Consider the following 20,224-nt stretch of genomic DNA (forward strand, 5'->3'; position numbering starts at 1 on the left):
GCAGTGGGAAACCAGGATGGTTCTTTAGGTGGGGACTCGTCTCCTGGGTGCTGTGAATGAACAGGAAGGCTGCCTACTCCGGGGGGGCGTCCAGTCCTGGGAAGACCTGGACCTTCATGGCCTCATTTAGGAGATGGGAAAACTGAGGCAGAGAAGACAACCCTAGCTCGGTAGCTGCCCAAGTCAGAAGCCCAGGGCATCTAAATCCATGGGACAGTCCACAGTGGGGGTGGTGGGGGTCTTCCAGAGCTGGCTTGTTGGTGGTAGTGCCCCATCATCACAGCCCCCCTCCCCACTTGGACCTCTCATGCTGTGGCCCCAGGGGGGATGGCTGCCTGCACTGTGGCTGTGGCCATGGCCGGTGGCCATGGCTGGTGGCCACTGTGGTGCTGGAGTTCCCTGGTGTCAGTTCCTTCTCTGGCCTCTGGTCCTACCCAGACTGTTGGCTCATGTCTCTCCTAAGAGAGAAAGTCTGTTCTTAGAAGAAGAGAGTGTGACCCAGCCCCTCAGCCCAAGGCCTGAAGATGTTGCTTCTGACATTGTACATATACTGCTGGAGTGTTCAGATCATTGCTAGCATTTGGTGAGCATAGACCATGTATTATACCTCTTAGTATTATTATCACCCCTTCATAGGTGAGGAAAGTGGAGCACAGAGAGGCTAAGTGACTTGCCTGAGGTCACAAAGTGAAACAGTAGTGGGATTGGAATCTGAAGCCAGGCAGTCTAGCTCTGCTGTGTTCTCCTTGGCCTGCTGGAGTGTCAGACCATGGGCTCAGGACTGGATGGATTACTGAGGCTAAGAATGAGCTTGATTTGGGTAGAAACTGGATTTCTCTTCTCAGGACGTTTCTGAGATGCTGGGTGCTTACCATAATTATCATGGCCAGTTTGTAGATGGGAACGGGAACTTCTGGGCTTCCCTCAGAACCCTCACCCAGGCTGGCCGTGGTGAGAAGGTGCTTGGGGTTTGTTCTCAGACAATAATTGGCCCTTTTTCTTTGTTAAGAACTTTTCCAGAAGCAGGTCTACTAAAATTTCTGGTTTGGAATCTCATATTTTCTGAATTTGCGTAGTTTGTCCAGGCTTAGCAACAGAATCCTTAGAATCCTTGGGACAGTTGGTGAACTGGTCAAAATCTCAGATCCTTTGTTTCTCTGACTTGGTGATGTTAGTGAAAAGGTAGAGCGGAATAGGATTACAACCATTTCTACCCATCACTCAACGTTCATTATCTCTCTCTCTCCTCACAACAACTCTAAAGGAAAAAAAGCCCAGTTTACAGATGAGACTACTGAGGCTCAAAAGGTTTGCATAATGGCCCAAAGGCAATTAGAGGTATACCAGGGTTCAGACCTAGATCTGTGTGACTTCAAAGCTTAGATCTTAACCGCAAAGCCATTATACAGTTGTATTCCAAAGGTGATGGCGATTGATGCATATCCCCAGCAAAATTTTGGAACACGTCATTAAACAGAGAGTGGTAAGCACCAGGCGCCAACACAAGTCCACAAAAACCTCTCACACCAGACTCGTCTGGTTTCCGCTTTTGATGAGGTTACTCATCTGGTGGACCAGGAGACTGGCAGGAGATGTGATTTCAACAAGGCTTTGAACAAAGTGTAGCCTTATTTATTATACACATGATTACAATTATAAAGGCAGTTTTAAAAGGAAGAACGCAAAAATTCACCTACCCAAGCCAACACATCAGGTTGTTTACGATTTACTCTTACCTGCCTTACCATATGTGTATGTTTTACCCAGTTCCTTGCTGTGGAGACAGTTTGTGTCCTGGGGAACTGCTGTACAAGCCTTCTATCAGCTTAGCATGGTGGCGGGTGGGGGGCTGGAAGACAGTGAGGTCTGGTAGATTTGGTCTTTGCCCAAGAGGGTCCTTTCATGGATAGCGTCACTCTGTGCCATACCTGGGGGCTGCTCTTGCCTTGTTCCTGGGTTCTGGGCCATTTCTTGTTCCTAGCAATTCTTTTATCATTTTTAAATTTATTTGACCGAGAGAGAGAGCACAAGCAGAGGGAACAGCAGAGGGAAAGGGAGAAGCAGGCCCGTTGCTGAGCAGGGAACCCGATGTCGGGGCTTGATCCCAGGACCCCAGGATCGTGACCCAAGCTGAAGGCAGTCACCTAACCTACTGAGCCACCCAGGCGCCCCATTGTTTACTAACAATTCTGGTGAAGTCTTGGAGCATTTGCTTATCAGCTTTGTAGATGACAGCCTCCTGGGAGGGAAAGGCCAATACCTCAGATGACTTAATTCTGAGTCAGAAGGACCTGGACAGCCTGTATGGTGGGGTGTCGGGAATTGTGTCCATCTTCGTTCAGAGTAAATGCCATGCGCCACCTTAACACTGGAAACAGAAACCACCTCCCTCCCACGACTGGGATGTGAGGAGATGGGGGAGAAACAAGCAGGGCGCCATGGGAGAGCCAATATATTGAGTCAACGGCAAGCTCACTAAAAGCCAGACATGTTCCGTGGCTCCCTAAAATGTAAAGGAAATTCCTCCTTCCCCACATTTGTATTTGGTTACACCCTTTAAAATTATTATTAAGAAGACTAAGATATACATATTTAGAGACAAGTTGGATAACTCAGATAAATAAAAAGAATTGAGAAGTGGGAGAAAGAGCCCTAGAAAGACATTTTAATAATTTGGTATTGCCTATGCATTTCTCAAAAAGAAAAAAGGTGCTTCTTTTTCTGAATACAAAAGTTAGGAAGGTTTTTTTTGTTTTTTTGTTTGTTTGTATCAATCGACGTAGAAATATGCAAACTAGAAAGCAAAGACCTCTGAAATTCTTTCTCCTTGGTTTTATAACCCCTATAAATAGTTTGGCTTATATTGTTCCCACAGTCTTTTTCTTGTTCTTTTTTTTTTTTTTTTTTAAGATTTTACTTGTTTATTTATTTATTTGAGAGCGAGTGAGAGAGAGAGGGAAAGCCCCAGCATGAGCAGGGGGAGGGGCAGAGGGAGAGGGACAAGCAGGGGGCCTGATGCTGGGTCAGGACCCTGAGATCATGACCTGAGTGGAAAGGTAGATGCTTAACCGACTGAGCCACTCAGATACCCCTGGGTCATTTATTACTTGTGTTGACCCATGCTGGGACTGTGGAACAAGACAGCCCATTTCTACCATCTTTAAAGAGCAGGTGGTTGACCTTGAGACGGTGAGAGGCTGGGACGGAGGGGTGTTTGGGGTTCTAGCGAACCCTTGAGAAGTCATCTGACTAAAACAGAGGAGGAAGGGCCCTCCTTGGGAGCCTCTCAGAGGAGACACCAGAGTTGACTTTAGAGGAATGGGAAGTACCTATGTTTTTTGACTTCCCCCTCCCCTGGCATTTTAACCCTGTATCTTAGAGGATGCCTGGATGGCTCAGTTGGTTAAGTGTCTGCTTTTGACTCAGGTCATGATCCCAGGTCCTGGGTTCGAGTCCCACATCCGGCTCTGCAGAGAGCCTCCTTCTCCCTTCCCCTCTGCCTGCTGCTCCCGTACTTGTGCTCTCTCTGTTAAAGAAATAAATAAATTTTTAAAAAAATCTTAAAAAACACAAAACATTGTATCTTAGAGTTTTTTCATGGTATTACCTACCCTTTGAAAATCCATTTTTGATTTGTGCATAAGCTTTCATCAAGTGGCTATATTATCTTTTATTATTATTTATTTTTAGTATTTGTGTTTATTGAATGTATTATTGGACAATTAATGGAAATCGAGCCATCGGGGGCGCCTGGGTGGCTCAGTGGGTTAAGCCGCTGCCTTCGGCTCAGGTCATGATCTCAGGATCCTGGGATCGAGTCCCGCATCGGGCTCTCTGCTCCGCAGGGAGCCTGCTTCCTCCTCTCTCTCTCTCTGCCTGCCTCTCTGCCTACTTGTGATCTCTCTCTGTCAAATAAATAAATAAAATCTTAAAAAAAAAAAAAATCGAGCCATCGGGATAAGGGAGGTAATTGACAAATGACTGCTGTGCAGACCATGCCCGTCCCTGTTTGCATTATGCTGTTGAAATCTGGACACTGTGTCTTCACGGGAATATTGCTACCTGGGAGGTTGCAGATGGCCAGAAAACACATCGTTTGAATCATTGAGGGGAACGTGTTTAGCCAGATCAGGAGCAGACTCGGAGTAGGACTGCGTCTGGAGTCAAGGGCTGGCTCTATCGCAGTGCTAATGTGCGGGGTTATTGTGACGCTGATCATGCTGGTGTGACCAGAGAGCTTCCTAAGATTGGCAGGAAAGGAAAATACTATCCCCTCCCCCAACTCTGGAAGGTATGGCCCTTGGAGCACAGGAGATGACGTGGTGTCTACAGCCTGTCTCAGCTCTAGGAATGTGATTCCAAGGACACATTTCTAGGTTTTCACTTTCCTGCCCTTCTGCTTGCACCACCGGGATTCTGGCCCCCGACTGTGGACTTGGGCCTCCAGATGCCTTTCCCTCAGGGCCCTGCTTACTTGCTTCTCCAAGCCTCTCACTCACACTGACCCTTCTGTTTATTGCTCTCTAAACGTGCCTGACGTGGCTTTGGGAATCTAGTCAGTTCCAGGAAGCGGGTGGCTGGGGCTTTCCCTATCTTCTGGAGATCCATGGGTGTCCGAGGCAGCTGTTAAAAAGGGTTAGCGGAAAAGCTGTTGCACAGACCGTGGTGCCTGCGTGAAATACTACTCAGCAATAAAAAGAACACGCTCCCGGTGTCTGCGATGACTCAAAGGATTCTCCAGGAATTTTGCTGAGCAGAAGAAGCCAGCAATCTCAAAAGATTTTATCCTGGATGATTCATTTCTATGACATTTTTTTGCAAGGACTACATTAGAATAAGAGGCTAGTTGAGCAGGGAGGGGGCAGGGAGACGGGGGGCGTGGCTACGGAAGGGTGGCGGCTGGAGGACCACCCTCCCCCGGCCATAAGTTACAAGGAACTGAACACACACACGCCAGTGAGTCTGAGTAGAACGAGAAGGCTGCCTCAGTGGGTTATTTCGGCTTGTGGTATTATGATACAATTTTACAAAACGTTACCGTTGGGGGAAACTGGGCAGAGTGTACAAGGGATCGCTCCTTGAACTATTTCATATAACTGCACCTAAACCTAGTTCTCCCAATAAAAAAATGAAGTAAAAAAAAAAAAAAAAAAAAAAAAAAAAAACAAGTAACAAAAAACATCAGCTTGTGAAATCGGAAGGCGGGTTCAGTGAGAAGTTGAGGAAAGAATGAAAAGAGTTGCATGGCGCTGCCCTCCCCTCATGACTCTTGTTTCTTTTCAGGTGTAATCTCTGTTTGGGCTGCTCTGGGCAGATGCATGTGCTCCCTGAATCTGGGGACTGGGCGCAGGAGGGGAGAGGGATCGCAGGAGATTAAGGACGAGGACCAGGCAGACAGGAGGAGGAGGAGCCCGGAGTAGGGCAGGGGCTGCTGGTGCCATTCTTTCCCACCTGATCTGGAAGCAGAGATGGAATTCTAAGGTTGAATTACAAAAGAGGTTGTGTCCTGCGGGGAACACGTAATTGAAAGCTAGGAGAGGAAGAGGCTGGGAGAGTCCACACTTAGGTGGGCCTGCCCAAAGCAGGTGGCCAGGCCAGGGCTGACACTAGAGAGCTTAGGAGGCTGTCAACAGAACCCTGGGGGGTGGACTGACCATTCTCTCCCCTTCCAGGTAGATGAAGGTACCTTGGGGATATGAGACTGGAAACTCTCCTGAGCCCAGGTTCCCCAGAGAGTCTCACCTTGCCCCCGTAAGCTCCCCAAGTGTGGCTATGGAAAATGAGGTCCCTCAATCAATCAACCAACTAACCAATCAAGTGCTCCCTCTGGGCAGGGTCCTAAAGGGGGTTGAGGAGAGAAGCAGTCTGAAAAAGAAACAGGGGTAACCTGACCCCCTAGGACTGCCTGGTCTTAGTATGGCACTGGGGTATCGCTGATGCCAAGTGGATGGTACAGGTCATAAGGGAGGTGGGGTTCCAAGAGAAAGTACGTGGGTGAAGGTGGTCCGTGCAGGTTTCCTGCAGGCGTGGAGCCTTGGGTCATGTTTTCAAGGGCAGGTGGATTTGGTAGGTGATGAGGAGAGCAGAGCCATTCTGAGTGGGCAGGATGGGAACAGCTTCCCAGCTCCTTACAGGTGTGGGGGCCTCCTGGCTGGGGCCAAGGTCAGAGGTGGGGAAAGTCAGCACCCCAGACCAGTGTTGAAGGGGTGGAAATGCATAGACAGTGTTGGGCAAGCTGTCTCACTACTTGGGCCCCCAAAACCGGTTTTGTTGTAGGAAGAGTTTTGCAGAGAGTTCTTTAAGACTGTTCCTCTCTACACTTTGGTGTGCTTGTCTGCACGCTGCGGGAGACGAGGTGACAGCTGACCCCGCTGAGAAGCAGCAGGCTGTCCATCCCTTGGAATCTGGAATTCCGCCCTGCCACTTTTTAGCTATCTGGGTTTTTGATGTAACCCTCCTTTACACATTTCCTCATCTGGAAATGAAACCTATTTGTAGGAATTAGGGATTATCTGTACTTAAGATGCCTAGCGTGGCACAAAGATGCACAGAAATCACGACTATGTTTGTGGTGGCCTCTCCCCCTCTCTGGGAGCTGTGAGGCATGAGGACGATGGGGGTGGGTGCCCTGGCAACCGTCAGGGCATTCCCCAGGGCTTCCGTGGGCTTTAGCCCCTTTCCTGTAGCCATCCAGGAAGGCCTTGGGTTAGGTGCCGTCTACCTCTGTGGTTTGGAAGCCTGTCACTGTCCTTGAGGGCAGTGATTCAAGAAATATTCTGGACACCCTCTGGATCCTGAGGCCACTTGAGCCAAGGTATTTATTATTTTATTATTTTGAGGTTCTGCAAAAAATTGCATTCAAAATGGATTTCTAAAAAGACTTCTTTACTTGAGAGGGGGAGGAACGGGCAGAGGGAGAGGGAAAGAGAATCTCCAAGCAGACTCCCTGCTGAGTACAGAGCCAGACATGGGGCTCCCAGGCCCCCCCACCCCCAAGATCTGACCTGAGCCGAAATCAAGAGGCAGCTGCTCCACAGACTGAGCCACCAAGGCGCCCCTGGAACGGATTTTTTTTTTTTTTTTAAGATTTTATTTATTTATTTGTCAGAGATCACAAATAGGCGGAGAGGCAGGCAGAGAGAGACGGGGAAGCAGGCTCCCACTGAGCAGAGAGCCTGATGCGGAGCTTGATCCCAGGATCCTGGGATCATGACCTGAGCCGAAGGCAGAGGCTTTAACCCACTGAGCCACCCAGGTGCCCCAACGGATTTTAATGTTTTAAGAAATGTTTCGGAAATGACTGGAAACTTGACGTGTAGATGGAGGCCTAGAATGTAAGTAGATGGCAGACTTGATGGGCTTGCTAGGTGAGTCGCCTCTGGGCTGTGAGCGGGTGCAGAGGTCCCTAGGAAGGCTCTCTTCTCCCCCCAAGGCCAGTCCCTACCTTCTTCAGAAGGAGGAGAGGACGGGAAGGGTGGGAGCCCAGACGGGAGAACGAGGCCTTACTGGTAATTTTTGGTCAGGGGCAAGTGACAAGAGGGCAGGGGACATGGGCTACCTTTGAGGCTGCCTGGTTGTTTTGCACCAAAACAACCATTACATTCATTATAATGTTTGAACTTGAACTCTGGCTGTTTGACCAGACCAGGGGGAGGAATGCGCCTTGGTCACTTTAGGCAGGTGGACCGACTGTGGGTGGAGAAATGAGCATCAGAGGGCAGTTGTAGGGAGGCCTCTGTCATTAGCAGGAATCAGCTAATTATGTTTTACAATACCTCTACTTAGAGACTGTAAGGGGTTATTAACCCACTTTTTAGAGGGGAAAACTGAGGCCCAGTGAGAAAGATTGGCCCCAGTAGCTCAGGGTTCTCAGGTATGACCCCTCATCCAGGTGATGACCAACCCAACCCTTCAAAAAGGAAGGAAGGGATTTGGATCTGGTGGTCCTGCCCTCTGTCTGTTTTCTGTTCCCTTGTGAGGTCTCGCTGCAGGAGTATGTGGTCCTGGCCCTTGGCTGTGTGGGTGGGGTCTGGGAAAGAGACATGGCGTGACACCTGCGGGAGCCAGATGCCAGCTGTGTGGGAACTACTGAGTCTCTGTGTAGCCCACGGTGGCAGAGTCAGGCCCCAGGGGACTTTCCTTCCTGCTGTGACCAGGTGGGCAGAGTTTACTGAAGGATTTACTTCCTTCAGTAGAAACTGTTGGCTGTGGGTCGGCTTTTCTCTCCTCTAGACAGCTCGGGGTCACAGATCCACAGGTGATTCTGGATCCTCCTTGGGGCCCCGAAGCCCCACCCATTTCCCAGCAGCTGCTTTTGGTGGGGCGGCTGAGGACAGGGATGGGGTCAAAGGGCAAGGGTGAGAAGGTTGGGCACCAAAAAGGCGGAAAGGTTTAGGGAGTCCCCCACCTGCTGACCAGGCCTCGGCTGGGAATGCGTTACTCTGAGGAACTCTGGTGGCAGCCTTGGGGACTTTGGGGTGATGCTGATCCCCTCTTGTGGGACCCATTGTGGGAGGGTCCCTGGGCGAGAAGCAGAGCCCAGTCTGTAGAGCAGGTGCCTTGCGTGCAGGTGGTTGTTTAAAATGGGGCGGGCGAAAGCCAACATGGCTGGCTCCTCTCACAGCAACAGGAAGTGGGTGAGTCCGGCAGGCAGCCTCTGGGAACTGGCAGGTGGCGTTTCTCCAACTGTCAGGTTCCTAAGACTCACCTGGGTGAGTTGTTAAACTTCCAGATCCTGGGGCCCTGCCCCTGACCTCCTGAAATCAGAAGCTCCAGGGAGAGTGGCTTGGGAATCTGGATACTGGGCAAGCACTGTGTTTGCTTTATTTTATACTTTTATGATCTTTCATGACCTGACAAGCCTGGAAAATGCTAAGTGGTAGGATCATGGGAACGGGAGCCTCTTGTGGGTTTCTCGAGACTCCTGCCTTCTGTGGGATCGATGGGGTCAGTGTGGTGAGTGGGTGGAGGATTTCAATGTTCCCTCTCATTTGTCCCCTTGGTCATCCCATGACGAACAAATCAAGTGTCCTCTCTGTGCTGGTCACTGGGAAGTCTGCCCTCAGAAGTTTCTGTGCTGGTCACTGGGAAGTCTCTGCCCTCGGAGCCTGTGCATGGGCTGGGTGTTCTTTGTCCACAGCGGCTGAGTTTGGAGAGAGCCCAGCTACGTAAGGACCCACCTTCCTTCCTAAACAGCAACTGGAAAAAAGAGGCCTTTCTCCAGGGTCACTCACATCTAGTGGGTCAGTTCTGTGCATGTCTGTGCTCAGCATCGCCTGGGATGACCACTACGGTGCTAGTGTTCAGAGGTCATTCCTTGCTCTGTTGTCCTAGGTGACTTTGCACTGTGCTGTGTTTCTAGGGACTTTGTCCAGGCTTGGACTGGAACCAGCATCAGAGGGTGGCCCTGGGGAGTTACGCTGGCTTTGTCTTGCTCCTTGCAAAGGAGGGCTTCTTCTAGTGCTACAGAATACCTCCGTGCCTTGAAAAGCAGTTGCAGAGGCTCTGGCTGTCCTTTCGTGCTTGGACAGTCTGAAGGACATTTGCATGACTGTGCTGGTGATGATGACACCGTGAGATCGGGACCCCTCCCATGAAGCCAGCCACCCTTGTCCTTGTCTATGGTGGGAGCAAAACATCTGTGTCTCCAGCCAGTGACATCACCTCTGCCCCTTGATCCTGATCTTCCAACAGCAGAAGCAGATGACCAGTTGTTGTGTGATGTCATCCCACGACTCCGCGTGACTTCTTCAGTGTTTAGTTTCCTGATGTTTAGTTTAGTTACCTGATGCCTTCCCATCAGGTCCCACCCAACCGTAGCCGAATGAGGAACAATCATCCAAAAAAAAAAAAAAAAATTTAGCACGAAGGTTAACTGCCACCCCCCCCCCGCCTCCTGCCACCCGCTCTGATCGAAATCTTGTGTAGATTTTCAGATAGTCAGTGTTATTTTTGCTGTTTAAAATGCACGCACTTACCAGTTGCTTGTCTCCAGTGAAGAGCACCTTCTGAGCTACCAGTGGAAGGTTCTGGCTTTGGATTTGCTGGTCCCTGGAGCCCATGGGAGGGTGGGTCCTGGAGAGTTAGAGCCGGTGACAGGTACCCCAGGAGAAGATGCCTTTCAAAGTGGGAGGAAGTTTTGGTTGACTTGGACACTGGGTTTTGTTGGCTTCACATTCAATTTCAGTTACGATGAGTTTTTACTTGATGGGAGTCAGGTGACGGCAAGAGTTTTCCCTGTGTCATCAGATACCTTCTCTAAGTCATTTTCTTTCGGACGGTCTCTGGATTTCTATACTGTACCTCCTGGTCCCCTCCAGGAAGCTGGATGGAAATGGTGGTTGTCTCATCTTGTCCCTGCATCCTGTCCCTCGGTTCTTCCCCTTCAGCCCTCCAGGTTGTCAGCATGTGTGTGCTCCGAGCCCTTCATGTGCATCTGTCCTTTGGCAAGTGATTCCTTGCTCTCTTGTCTGAGCTGGCCTTGAGCCATCCTGTTTCTGGGGACTCGGGCCATAATTTAACTTGAGCTGGCTGGTGGGAATTGGCCACAAAGTTATGTGGCCTCTGTCTCTGTTCATGATAAGTGAGCACCTGGCTTCCCAGCACTGAGATTCTGTGTGCACCTGTTGATGTGTTTACTTTTATGAGAGAAAGGAGAGGCAGGAGCAGGTACTGGCATACTTTGTCTTCCGTTGGTTTTATGGCCCTGCAGAGAGATTGGTACATGTGGAGAGTTGGTTACGTATGCCACCCCTCCTCTGGAGGCTGAGGGACCTTGGGCAGGTCTGAAACCCCATGTGCGGCGGGAAGGACATGGCTCTTGTCTCGGCTTTGCTGCTTTCCTGACCTCACTCCCTTTGTGACTTTGGACAGGTCACACTCCTTCTCTGTCAGCCTCAGTTTCCTTATAAATAAAGTGACTAAGTTAGGCAAGATGATCTCTAATACGCCTAAGAATGGACCTGAGAGTAGGGTTATAAAAGGAAGCAGTCTAGTTACTGATTAAACAGCATGTCTGGGCTGAGTGGAGCCCCAGAATTCACACTGTATGGGTGACTAAGGCCCTCCCATTGAGCCAGTCCCAATGCTGACAGCTTTGCTCTACAGCAGCGCTGGGGGTGGCCCCTGGGGTCCACTGTCCATGCTGTCAGCTGCTTTCCTCTTCCCAAGGAGCTTGCTTTCCATTTCCCTCAATACCTGCATCCTGAGTTCCTGAAGCTAGTCACACTGGGAGGTAGAAAACCAGGATCAAATCTGGGTCTGCCGCCAAGTAGCTGTCTTCATTTCTCCCTGCCGTATCGATAGAGTGGGGGTGATGGTGCCAGTCATGAGAGATTCCAGGATTGTTTGAGGATCTGGTAAGAAAATATTGTGAATTACTCTGAAAATGGAAAATTAGCTTCGTAAGTTATTATTTTGTTATATTTTATCGACACGTGTAAACATACACTGTATTCAGAGAGTCTTGCCAAAGCCACACTACTTTTTAAAAAAAATATTATTTATTTATTTGACAGACAGAGTAGACACATGTAGGCAGAGAGGCAGGTGGGGGGCAGGGAGTAGGCTCCCTGCTGAGCAGCTAGCCTGATGCAGGGCTCCATCCCAGGACCCTGAGATCATGACCTGAGCCGAAGGCAGAGTCTTTAACCCACTGAGCCACCCAGGCGCCCCAAAGCCTTACTACTTTTTCATTTGTAAACATGATTAGACTACCAGGGGCCATTGGACATTTAATGAAAATTTATACCCTGAAAGAGAAAGGCAAAGACAAAGCCAAAATTCTAATGTAAATCAATTAATCAATCAATCAATCAATCAATCAATCAATTTAGTATCCTAAGAAAGAGCAAGAAGGTCATGTAGTCATAAAATAAGAAAGGACTGCTCTAAAAAGTAACCATCAAAGTATAAAACTTCAGTCTTGGAAGTGAAATATATGATTTTTGAAGTTAAAAAAAAAATTCATTGCCTTTATAAAAGGCTTAAGATTAGGTGACACTTGTCCAAAAAGTTTTGTTCTTTTTATTCTGAGTCTTTTGCATTTTCCATGTGAATTTCATAAGCACTACAGCGATTTCTCCAAAAAGCCTGCTGAGATTTTGATCACGATTATATTGAATCTCTAGACCAGTTTGAGGAGAATAGCCAAATATATTGAGTCTTCCAGTCCATGAACATGGGATATTACTTGATTTATTCAGTCTTCTAAAATTTTTCTCAGCAGTATTTGGTATTTTTTAGTTATAGGTCTTGTATATCTCTTATTAGATTTTCCCCCTAAGTATTTCATGTTGTCGATGTTATTGTAAATAGTATTTAAAAATTTTTTAAATTTCTAATTGGCCCTTGTTAATATATAGAAATACAATTGATTTTTGTGTATTAATTTTGTATCCTGTAAGCTGGCCAAACTCACTTAGTATTTCAAAAGCTTCTTTGATGTACAAAGCTACAGTAATGAAGACAGTATGGTGTTAGCATAAACATACATAAGGAGGTCAGTTGAACAGAATGAATCTGGAATTAGACCCAATTAAACATACATAAAGAGATCAAGGGAATAGGATGGAGGCTGGGATACAGACCCACAAATATATGGACAACTGATTAAAAAAAATTAAAAAATAATTAAGAAAAAAATTTTTGATTTTATTTACTTATTTGACAGAGAGAGCACAAGTAAGCAGAGAGGCAGGTGGCGGGGTTGGGGGCGGGAAAGTAGGCTCCCTGCTGAGCAGAAAGCTCTATGTGGGGCTCAATCCCAGGACCCTGAGATCATGAACTGAGCCGAAAGCCGAGGCTTAACCCGCTGAGCCACCCTTTTTTCTTAGGCACCCCTAAGAAAAAAATTTCTAAGTAAGCTCTGTCCCCAACATGGAGCTTGAACTCACGACCCTGAGATCAAAAGTTGCATGCTCTACCAACAGCCAGTCAGATGCCCCTTGGACAACTGATTTTTGATAAAGATGCAAAGGCAACTCAGCAGACAAAGGATGGTCTGTGCAACAAATTATAGTGGAACAATTGGATATCCATATGAAAAAGGAAAGAAAGAAACAAAGAAAGAAAAGTAACTTTCATCCATACCTTGCACCAAATAAAAAATTTTTTATTTCCAGCACTTGGGTGGCTCAGTGCATTGAGCCTCTACCTTTGGCTCGGGTTGTGATCTCAGGGTCCTGGGATCGAGCCCCATATTGGGCCTGCTTCCCCCTCTCTCTCTGCCTGCCTCTCTGCCTATTTGTGATCTCAGTCTGTCAAATAAATAAATAAAATCTTAAAAAAAATAAAAAAAGTTTTTATTTCAGAATGCATTATAGGTCCAAATGTGAGCCTAAACATATTGGAATAAAACATAGGAGAATATCTTTGTTGTTTTGGATTAGGCAAAGATTTCTTAGTTACAGCACCAAAATCACAATCCATAAAAGAAAACCTTGACAAATTGAATGTCATCAAAATGAAAATCTCTTCTTCAAAAGACCCTGTTAAGAGAATGAAAATACAAGCTGCAGACTCGGAGGAGAATCTTTGCAAATTATGTATCTGTGAAAAGACTCGTATCCAGAATATATGGAAGGAACTCTCAAAACTGAGTAATGTGAAGCTAAGCAAACCAATTTTAAAAAACTAGGGAAGAAATTCGAAAAGACACTTCTCCAAAGAAGAAAAACAGATGGCAATTTAAGCACATGAAAAGATGCTCAACATCGTTAGTCATCAGGGAAAAGCAACATAAGACCACAGTGAGATGCTACTATACATCTATTAGAATGGCTGAAATGAGAAAGATTGACCATACCAAATGTTGGATAGGATGTGGACAATGGGAGTCCTCGTACACTGCTGATGGGAATGTAAAATGATGTAGTCTCTTTGGGAAACAGTTGGGTGGCTTCTTACAAAGTTAAAAATACACCAGTCATGCAAACTTGCTCCCTTCCTCTCATAGGTATCTATCCAAAAGAAATGAAAGCATGTACCAGTACGAGGATTTGTACAGGAATGTTTATAGCAGCTTTATTTGGAATAGCCTCAAATTAGAAACACCCCAAATGTTCATCAACAGATGAAGAAGTAAACAAATCGTTGTATGTACATATAGTGGGATACCTCTCAAGAATACGAAGGAATGCACTGTTAACATAATAAACCTAATATCGTGGCTGAATCTCAAAATATTGTGCTGAGTAAAAGAAGCCAGACAATAAGGAGTACATGCTGTATAATTCCATTTTTATAAAGTTCTGGAAGAAAGCCAATTAATCTTCGCTGATAGGAAGCAGGTTAAGTGGTTGCTTTGGGACTGGAAAGGGAATCAGAGAGGAATGGGAGGGAAGGGCCAGGAGGAAACTTGAAGATGACAGATATGCTTATTATCTTGATTGTGGTGATGGTTTCATGGCTGTATATATATATGCCAAAAATTGCACACTTTAAAAATGTACAGTTTATTTTATGTCAACTATATGTCAATGAAGCTATTTTAAAATTCCATAGAAGGTTCACAAGAGTAAGTTTAAAAAATCCCAGAATAGAACCAAATGACAAAGAAATGTAAAATATGAGAGGGGGGGGGGGAAACACCAGGGAGAGATGCAAAGGATTTCCTCTATCCTTGGTGTCCTGAAATTTCATTGTGATATGTGTGGTTAAGCATGCTTTTTCATGTATCTTTCTTACTATTCAATGAGCCCTTTGGGTTTAAAGATATGTGCCTCTCTTTAGCTCTTGGAAATATTCTTACAGTATTCTTTGATAAACTCCTGTCCAGGTTCAGGAGTTGGGCTCAGGCTATGAGATAGAGGAGAACTAGGGATGGGCATTGTTAGAAATTCCCAGATCCCCACTTTGATCCCAAACAAACATACCCCTACCCCACTAGTCCCCCATAAGGGATGGGAAATTGATTTCCATCAATTTGAGGACACTAGGTACAGAGGAAGGCTGTAGTGAGGGGTGAAAAATAATCAAGGGCTTATTCTCTCATGTGTTTCAGAATGCCAATGGCTGGGCTTAAATTGGTCTATCCAGGAGATTAGAAAATTATTCTCAGGAACAATTAAACCATTCCATAGAAAAGATAGAGCTTAACAGTTGGGAGTGTCTAGTGAAAAAAAAATTCTGGTTAGCCACTTAATTGTAGCCTACAGTGAAGCTGCTGGTGGCAAACCACACACACAGAGCTTCCCAACTGCCTTTAGGACCTCATTCCTAAATATGGGTGAACAACCAAACACCCTGAGGCATTTGAGGGAAGTCTTCAACATGAAAAAGAAAGTAAGAAACAGAGAAAAGGTACTCAATAGCAATATAAAGATGAGAAGATTTTGCATTCAAAATTCAGAGAACAAGAAAGAAGAAAATTCAGAGAACAAGAAAGAACCCTTGGAAATAAGTTAACAGCAGAAAAGAAAAACTCATTGGAAAAGTTCAAAAACAGTGAGATGGGGGTGCCTGGCTGGCTTAGTTGGTAGAACATATGACTCTTGATCTTGGGGTTATGAGTTTGAGCCCCGTGTTGGGTGTAGAGATTACTTAGAAAAAAACCAATAGCAGAGAAAGGATAAGTAGAGGATCAATTATCGGGAATTGGAGAAAGACTAGAAAAAATGAAGGGGAAGACATAATTTAAGAAATAATACAGGCATCCTTGGGAGATATTGTGGGTTCAATTCCAGGTCACTGCAATAAAGCAAATGTCATAATAAAGCAAGTGAAGTGAATTTTTTGGTTTCCTAGTGCTTATAAAAGTTATGTTTACACTATACTGTAATCTATTAAGTGTTCATTATGTCTAAAAAAAGTATATGCCTTAATTTTTAAAATACTTTATTACTCATAAATGTCAAACATCATCTGAGCTTTCAGAGAGTTGTAATCACTGATCACAGATCACCATAACAGATCTAATAATGAAAGAGTTTGAAATATTGTGAGAATTAGCAAAACATGGCACGGAATCTGGGCATGAGTAAATGCTGCTGAAAAAGTGGCACTCCTAGACTTGCTTGACACATGGTGCCACAAAGCTTCAATTTGTAAAAAAGTGCATTATCTGTGAAGTGCAGTAAAGCGAAGCACAATAAAACAAGGTATGCCTGTACAAGAAAGTTTCTCAGACTGATACAAATTTCCAAATTCAAGGAGCAGGTGGAGAGAACACAGCACAGTGAAATTTAATGACCCAATTCAAAGCACATTCTCAAAGCTTTCAGAGAAGGATAACAAATTATGAATAAGAAATAATGATTTGTACTTTATGTTATTTCTCAAAGGCAAAATTGGAAGCTACAAAATAATAGAGCCTTCAAAATTTTAAGTGAAAATTATTTGAAACCTATAGTTTTATACCCAGCTAAACTATGAGAAAATGTGAGTACAGAGTTAAAATACTCAGAAACATGGAAAGTCTCAGAAATTTTCCCTCTTGGGAAGCTACTGAAGTATGTATTCCACCAAAATGAAGTAAGCCAAGAAAAAAGAAGACATGGAATTCAGGAAATAGGGGTTTTAACACAAGAAGGAGAAGAAGGAAATTCCCAGGGTGAGGCTGAAGGAAGTTCCAGACACTAGCTATAGGAAAGGGCAGAGGGCTGTCGGAGGGAAGCGCTCATGAAAAAATGAAGTGGGAGGTTATTTGACAGACTTTATATGTGGAAGATTAGAAGAGTATTACAGAGCTCTTAGATTGTACAGAAACACCTGGGTATATGTTCAAAATAACCCCACCCAAGTAAATCAATTTTGCAGTAGGAGAAACAAATTCGTTGTACTGGGAAGGAAACAATTGTGAACAATATTTTCAAAGACTAATATAATTGACTTCTGAAAAACAGGGGTTTGAATTGTGTGGTCCCACTTATATGTGGGGTTTTCTTTTTTTGATAAATACAGTATGGCACTATAAATGTATTTTCTCTTAAGATTTTCTTAACATTTTTCTCCAGCTTATATGTATTGTACAGTATGTAATACATATAACATACAAAATATGTGTTAATCAGTAAGCCTTCCTGTCAACAGTGGGCTGTGAGTGGTTTTGATGGAGTCAAAAGTTACATGTGGATTTTTGATTGTGTAGGAGGTGGATACCCCTAACCCTCCAAGGGTCAGCTGTAATGAAAATATAGAGTATGGATATAAAACAAAAACAAAAACTGTAGCCCTAAAACTATTGGGAGGATGGGCGAGACAAAGAGAAAGAAGGATATTGAATTTCACATTATCGTAATAGGAAGTCAGATGCTTGTATTTCAAATAGATGAATCAAGAGATAGTGGTATTTAGGAATATGGAGATGAATTCCACAATAAGCAGATCACAAAAGCATTTTAAGTGGTTGCCTCTGGGCTGTGTTTCTTTCCTTTTTAAAAATTTATTTTATTGAGATATAATTGACATAGAGCATTGTGTAAATTTAAGGTCTAGGACATGTTGATTTGGTATGTTTGTGTATTGCAGTATGATTACCAAAGTAGAGTTAGCTATGGGGTGTGTTTCTGTATGCAATATTAAAGTCACAAAAATAACCAATGATGAAACAGAAATATAGTATCCAGGGTGGCAGGAATGGGGAGACTCTTTGAATGGTGAAGTTAACAGATGATGTGACAAATCAAGAAATATCAGTTCAAGCACATCATGGAGAGCCCGAGGTGGACACCAGAACCACATCTGGAAACTGTTAACATGACCTCATCTGTGGAATTTGGGGATGGGGCTGTTGCTTTTAGCACATACCCCTTTGGAGTGGGTCTGAGGTAGCTAAAGCTGGAAGGCCAGGGCTCCTCTCCGGGATTTCGGGCAGATAGAGTGTGTGTTAGAGTGCCTGGAGAGCTTGTCTTTCTGTCACCATGTGCCTGTGGACACCCACCTGCCACAGTCACACTCCTGTCTTCCTCGGGAGCCCCTGGCCAGGAGGAGCCTAGGTAAGCCATCGTCCTATTTGTGGGAAGTTTTGCTTTTCCTGCTCTTAGGGTGAGCATGGGTGTGATTCTAGTAGAGACCTGGCCTTGCATCACCTTGAGTTTCCGGACCAGGACACCTGAGGCGAGAAACAGAGTGGCTGCTTCCACAGGGGCGTGGCAGGGCGGCCAGGGTCGACTGCCTTTTTACTTTGGGCTGGTTAAACATTGGCAGAGCAAGGCCACTGGGTAGGGTGTACAGTCTCTGTGTGGCCCATGGGCTCCTGGCCCATACCTGACACCAAGCCTGGTGTCAGGCTTCCAAACACCAACCCCCTCCATGATCGGTGGGGACTGAATCTGTAGGGGCCCCCTACACCACACCCCAGGGCTGTGTCAGCCCGGGGGAGGGGCTGCCTGGAGAAGCTGACATGGTGGTGGTCCCTGGCTCGGCCTCTTCTCCCCACACTGTAAGTGCGGAGCCTCCATGTAAGTGGAGAGCCTCCATGACTGGGTTTAGACAGCCTCTTTGTTTGATTTTCCTTTAAACTACCAGTCCTTAAGCAATACCTGTGTGGCGCTGCCCAGACATGGGGATGCATGGATGAGAAGGCCACTTCTCCTTTCTCCTTGCCCTTTTCCCCAAGCTGGACCTTGGGATGGATAATCATGCTTCCCGGAGCAGGGCGGGGAGGCTGCTGAGGTGAGGGAGTGTGTCTGAGCTGTGTTGCCTTTCTCTGTTCAGAGCATGAATGGCATTGAGGAAGGCGTGGAGTTCTTGCCAGTCAACAACACCAAGAAGGTTGAGAAGCGGGGCCCAAAGCGTTGGGTGGTGCTGGTGACCGTGCTGGTTGGCTTATTCTTGCTTTCTCTCGTGGCTTGTTTCCTGGTGTGGCACTTCCAGTGTGAGTAAAGCCGGGGCTTGGCTCTGGGGTGGGTGATGTGGGCGTGGCTGTACCTCCCTTCTCAGTGGACAGGGGCGGGGGCCATTGGTTGTGGACAGGAGGGAGGAAATGGAGGGTGCAGCGGGGGGCTGTGGGGAAGGGTCCAGGGCTCTGCCTCCCCTGGTTCTTTGAGGCCATAAGGGACAAGTGCTGGCCCAGAGGCCCATGTGTGCCCTGGCCCCTCCTGGCCTTTGCTCCCCGAGGGTAGCTGAGGGCAGCTTGAGGACCGTGGGGGTGACGGTGTCACTTCCTCTGACCACCCTCCTTCTCTGGTCTCCTATAGACCGGAATGTGCGAGTTCAGAAGGTCTTCAATGGCTACTTGAGGATCACAAATGAGAACTTTCTGGATGCCTATGAGAACTCCAACTCCACGGAGTTTGCAAACCTGGCCAACAAGGTGAAGGAAGCGGTGAGTCCGGCCCCTGGGAAGGGAGCCCTGTCCCTGCTGTCCACCCTGGCACCCCCACCATCACCCAACCTGGAGGGCACGGCTCCCCTTCCTCCCAGATTGCAGGTGGCTCAGGCTTCCAGACACCAGGGAAGGGGGCCCAGATCCCCGGAGGGAGGGAGCAGAGTGGACTTGGCGTGGGACGGAGCGGGGATTGTTGCCTCTCTCTGGCCTGCTGTGAGCCTTCTCTCCTTCCCTCAGCTGAAGGTGCTATACAGTGGGGTGCCATCCCTGGGCCCCTACCACAAGGAGTCGGCGGTGACTGCCTTCAGGTGGGTGCTGGGGAGGAGGCTTTGGGGTCGGTGCTGTGTGGTGGCGGTTGGGGGTAGCCAACAGACTGCGGGGTCTGGCTCGGGGAGCACGGCGCCCGGCCCGTTCCTCCCTCAGCACACACTGCGTCAGGCTGTCTCCCGGGCAGGGGTAACCACGGGGGCATTGCCAGGACAATACGGGTGAATGAGACGGCATGTCTGCCACAGAAGCCGCTCAGTAATGGTGGTGACCGTTCATTCCTTTTCCAAATAGGGCTTTGGAAGGCGTCCGCGAGCCTTCATGTTTTCCTTGCTCACCCGCCTTCAACACGCTTTTTAATTTAATTTTATTTTTATTTTTATTTTTTTAAAGATTTTATTTATTTATTTGATAGAGAGAAATCACAAGTAGACGGAGAGGCAGACAGAGAGAGAGAGAGGGGAAGCAGGCTCCCTGCTGAGCAGAGAGCCCAATGCGGGACTCGACCCCAGGACCCTGAGATCATGACCTGAGCCGAAGGCAGCGGCTTAACCCACTGAGCCACCCAGGCGCCCCCAACACGCTTTTTTAAAAATAGACTTTATCTCAAAAGTGCTTTTGATTTTGTCAGTTTAATTTAATCCTTATGAATGCTGTGCGGCAGGTGGCATCACCCCCTCTCCAAGATGA

General features: G+C 46.7%; 1 protein-coding gene across 1 annotated transcript in view; it reads left to right on the forward strand.

The window, feature by feature from the left end:
* The window catches only part of ST14 (ST14 transmembrane serine protease matriptase), a 40,236-nt gene that overhangs the window by 3,737 nt on the left and 16,275 nt on the right, over nucleotides 1-20,224 (forward strand). Inside the window, exons 2-4 of the mRNA XM_059185022.1 lie at nucleotides 18,655-18,814; nucleotides 19,137-19,264; nucleotides 19,505-19,575. Of these exons, the coding sequence (XP_059041005.1) occupies nucleotides 18,655-18,814; nucleotides 19,137-19,264; nucleotides 19,505-19,575 (359 nt within the window). The remainder of the gene's footprint in view (nucleotides 1-18,654; nucleotides 18,815-19,136; nucleotides 19,265-19,504; nucleotides 19,576-20,224) is intronic.

This window comes from Mustela lutreola, chromosome 1 (genome assembly GCF_030435805.1).
Source record: "Mustela lutreola isolate mMusLut2 chromosome 1, mMusLut2.pri, whole genome shotgun sequence".
Taxonomy (NCBI): Eukaryota; Metazoa; Chordata; class Mammalia; order Carnivora; family Mustelidae; genus Mustela; species Mustela lutreola.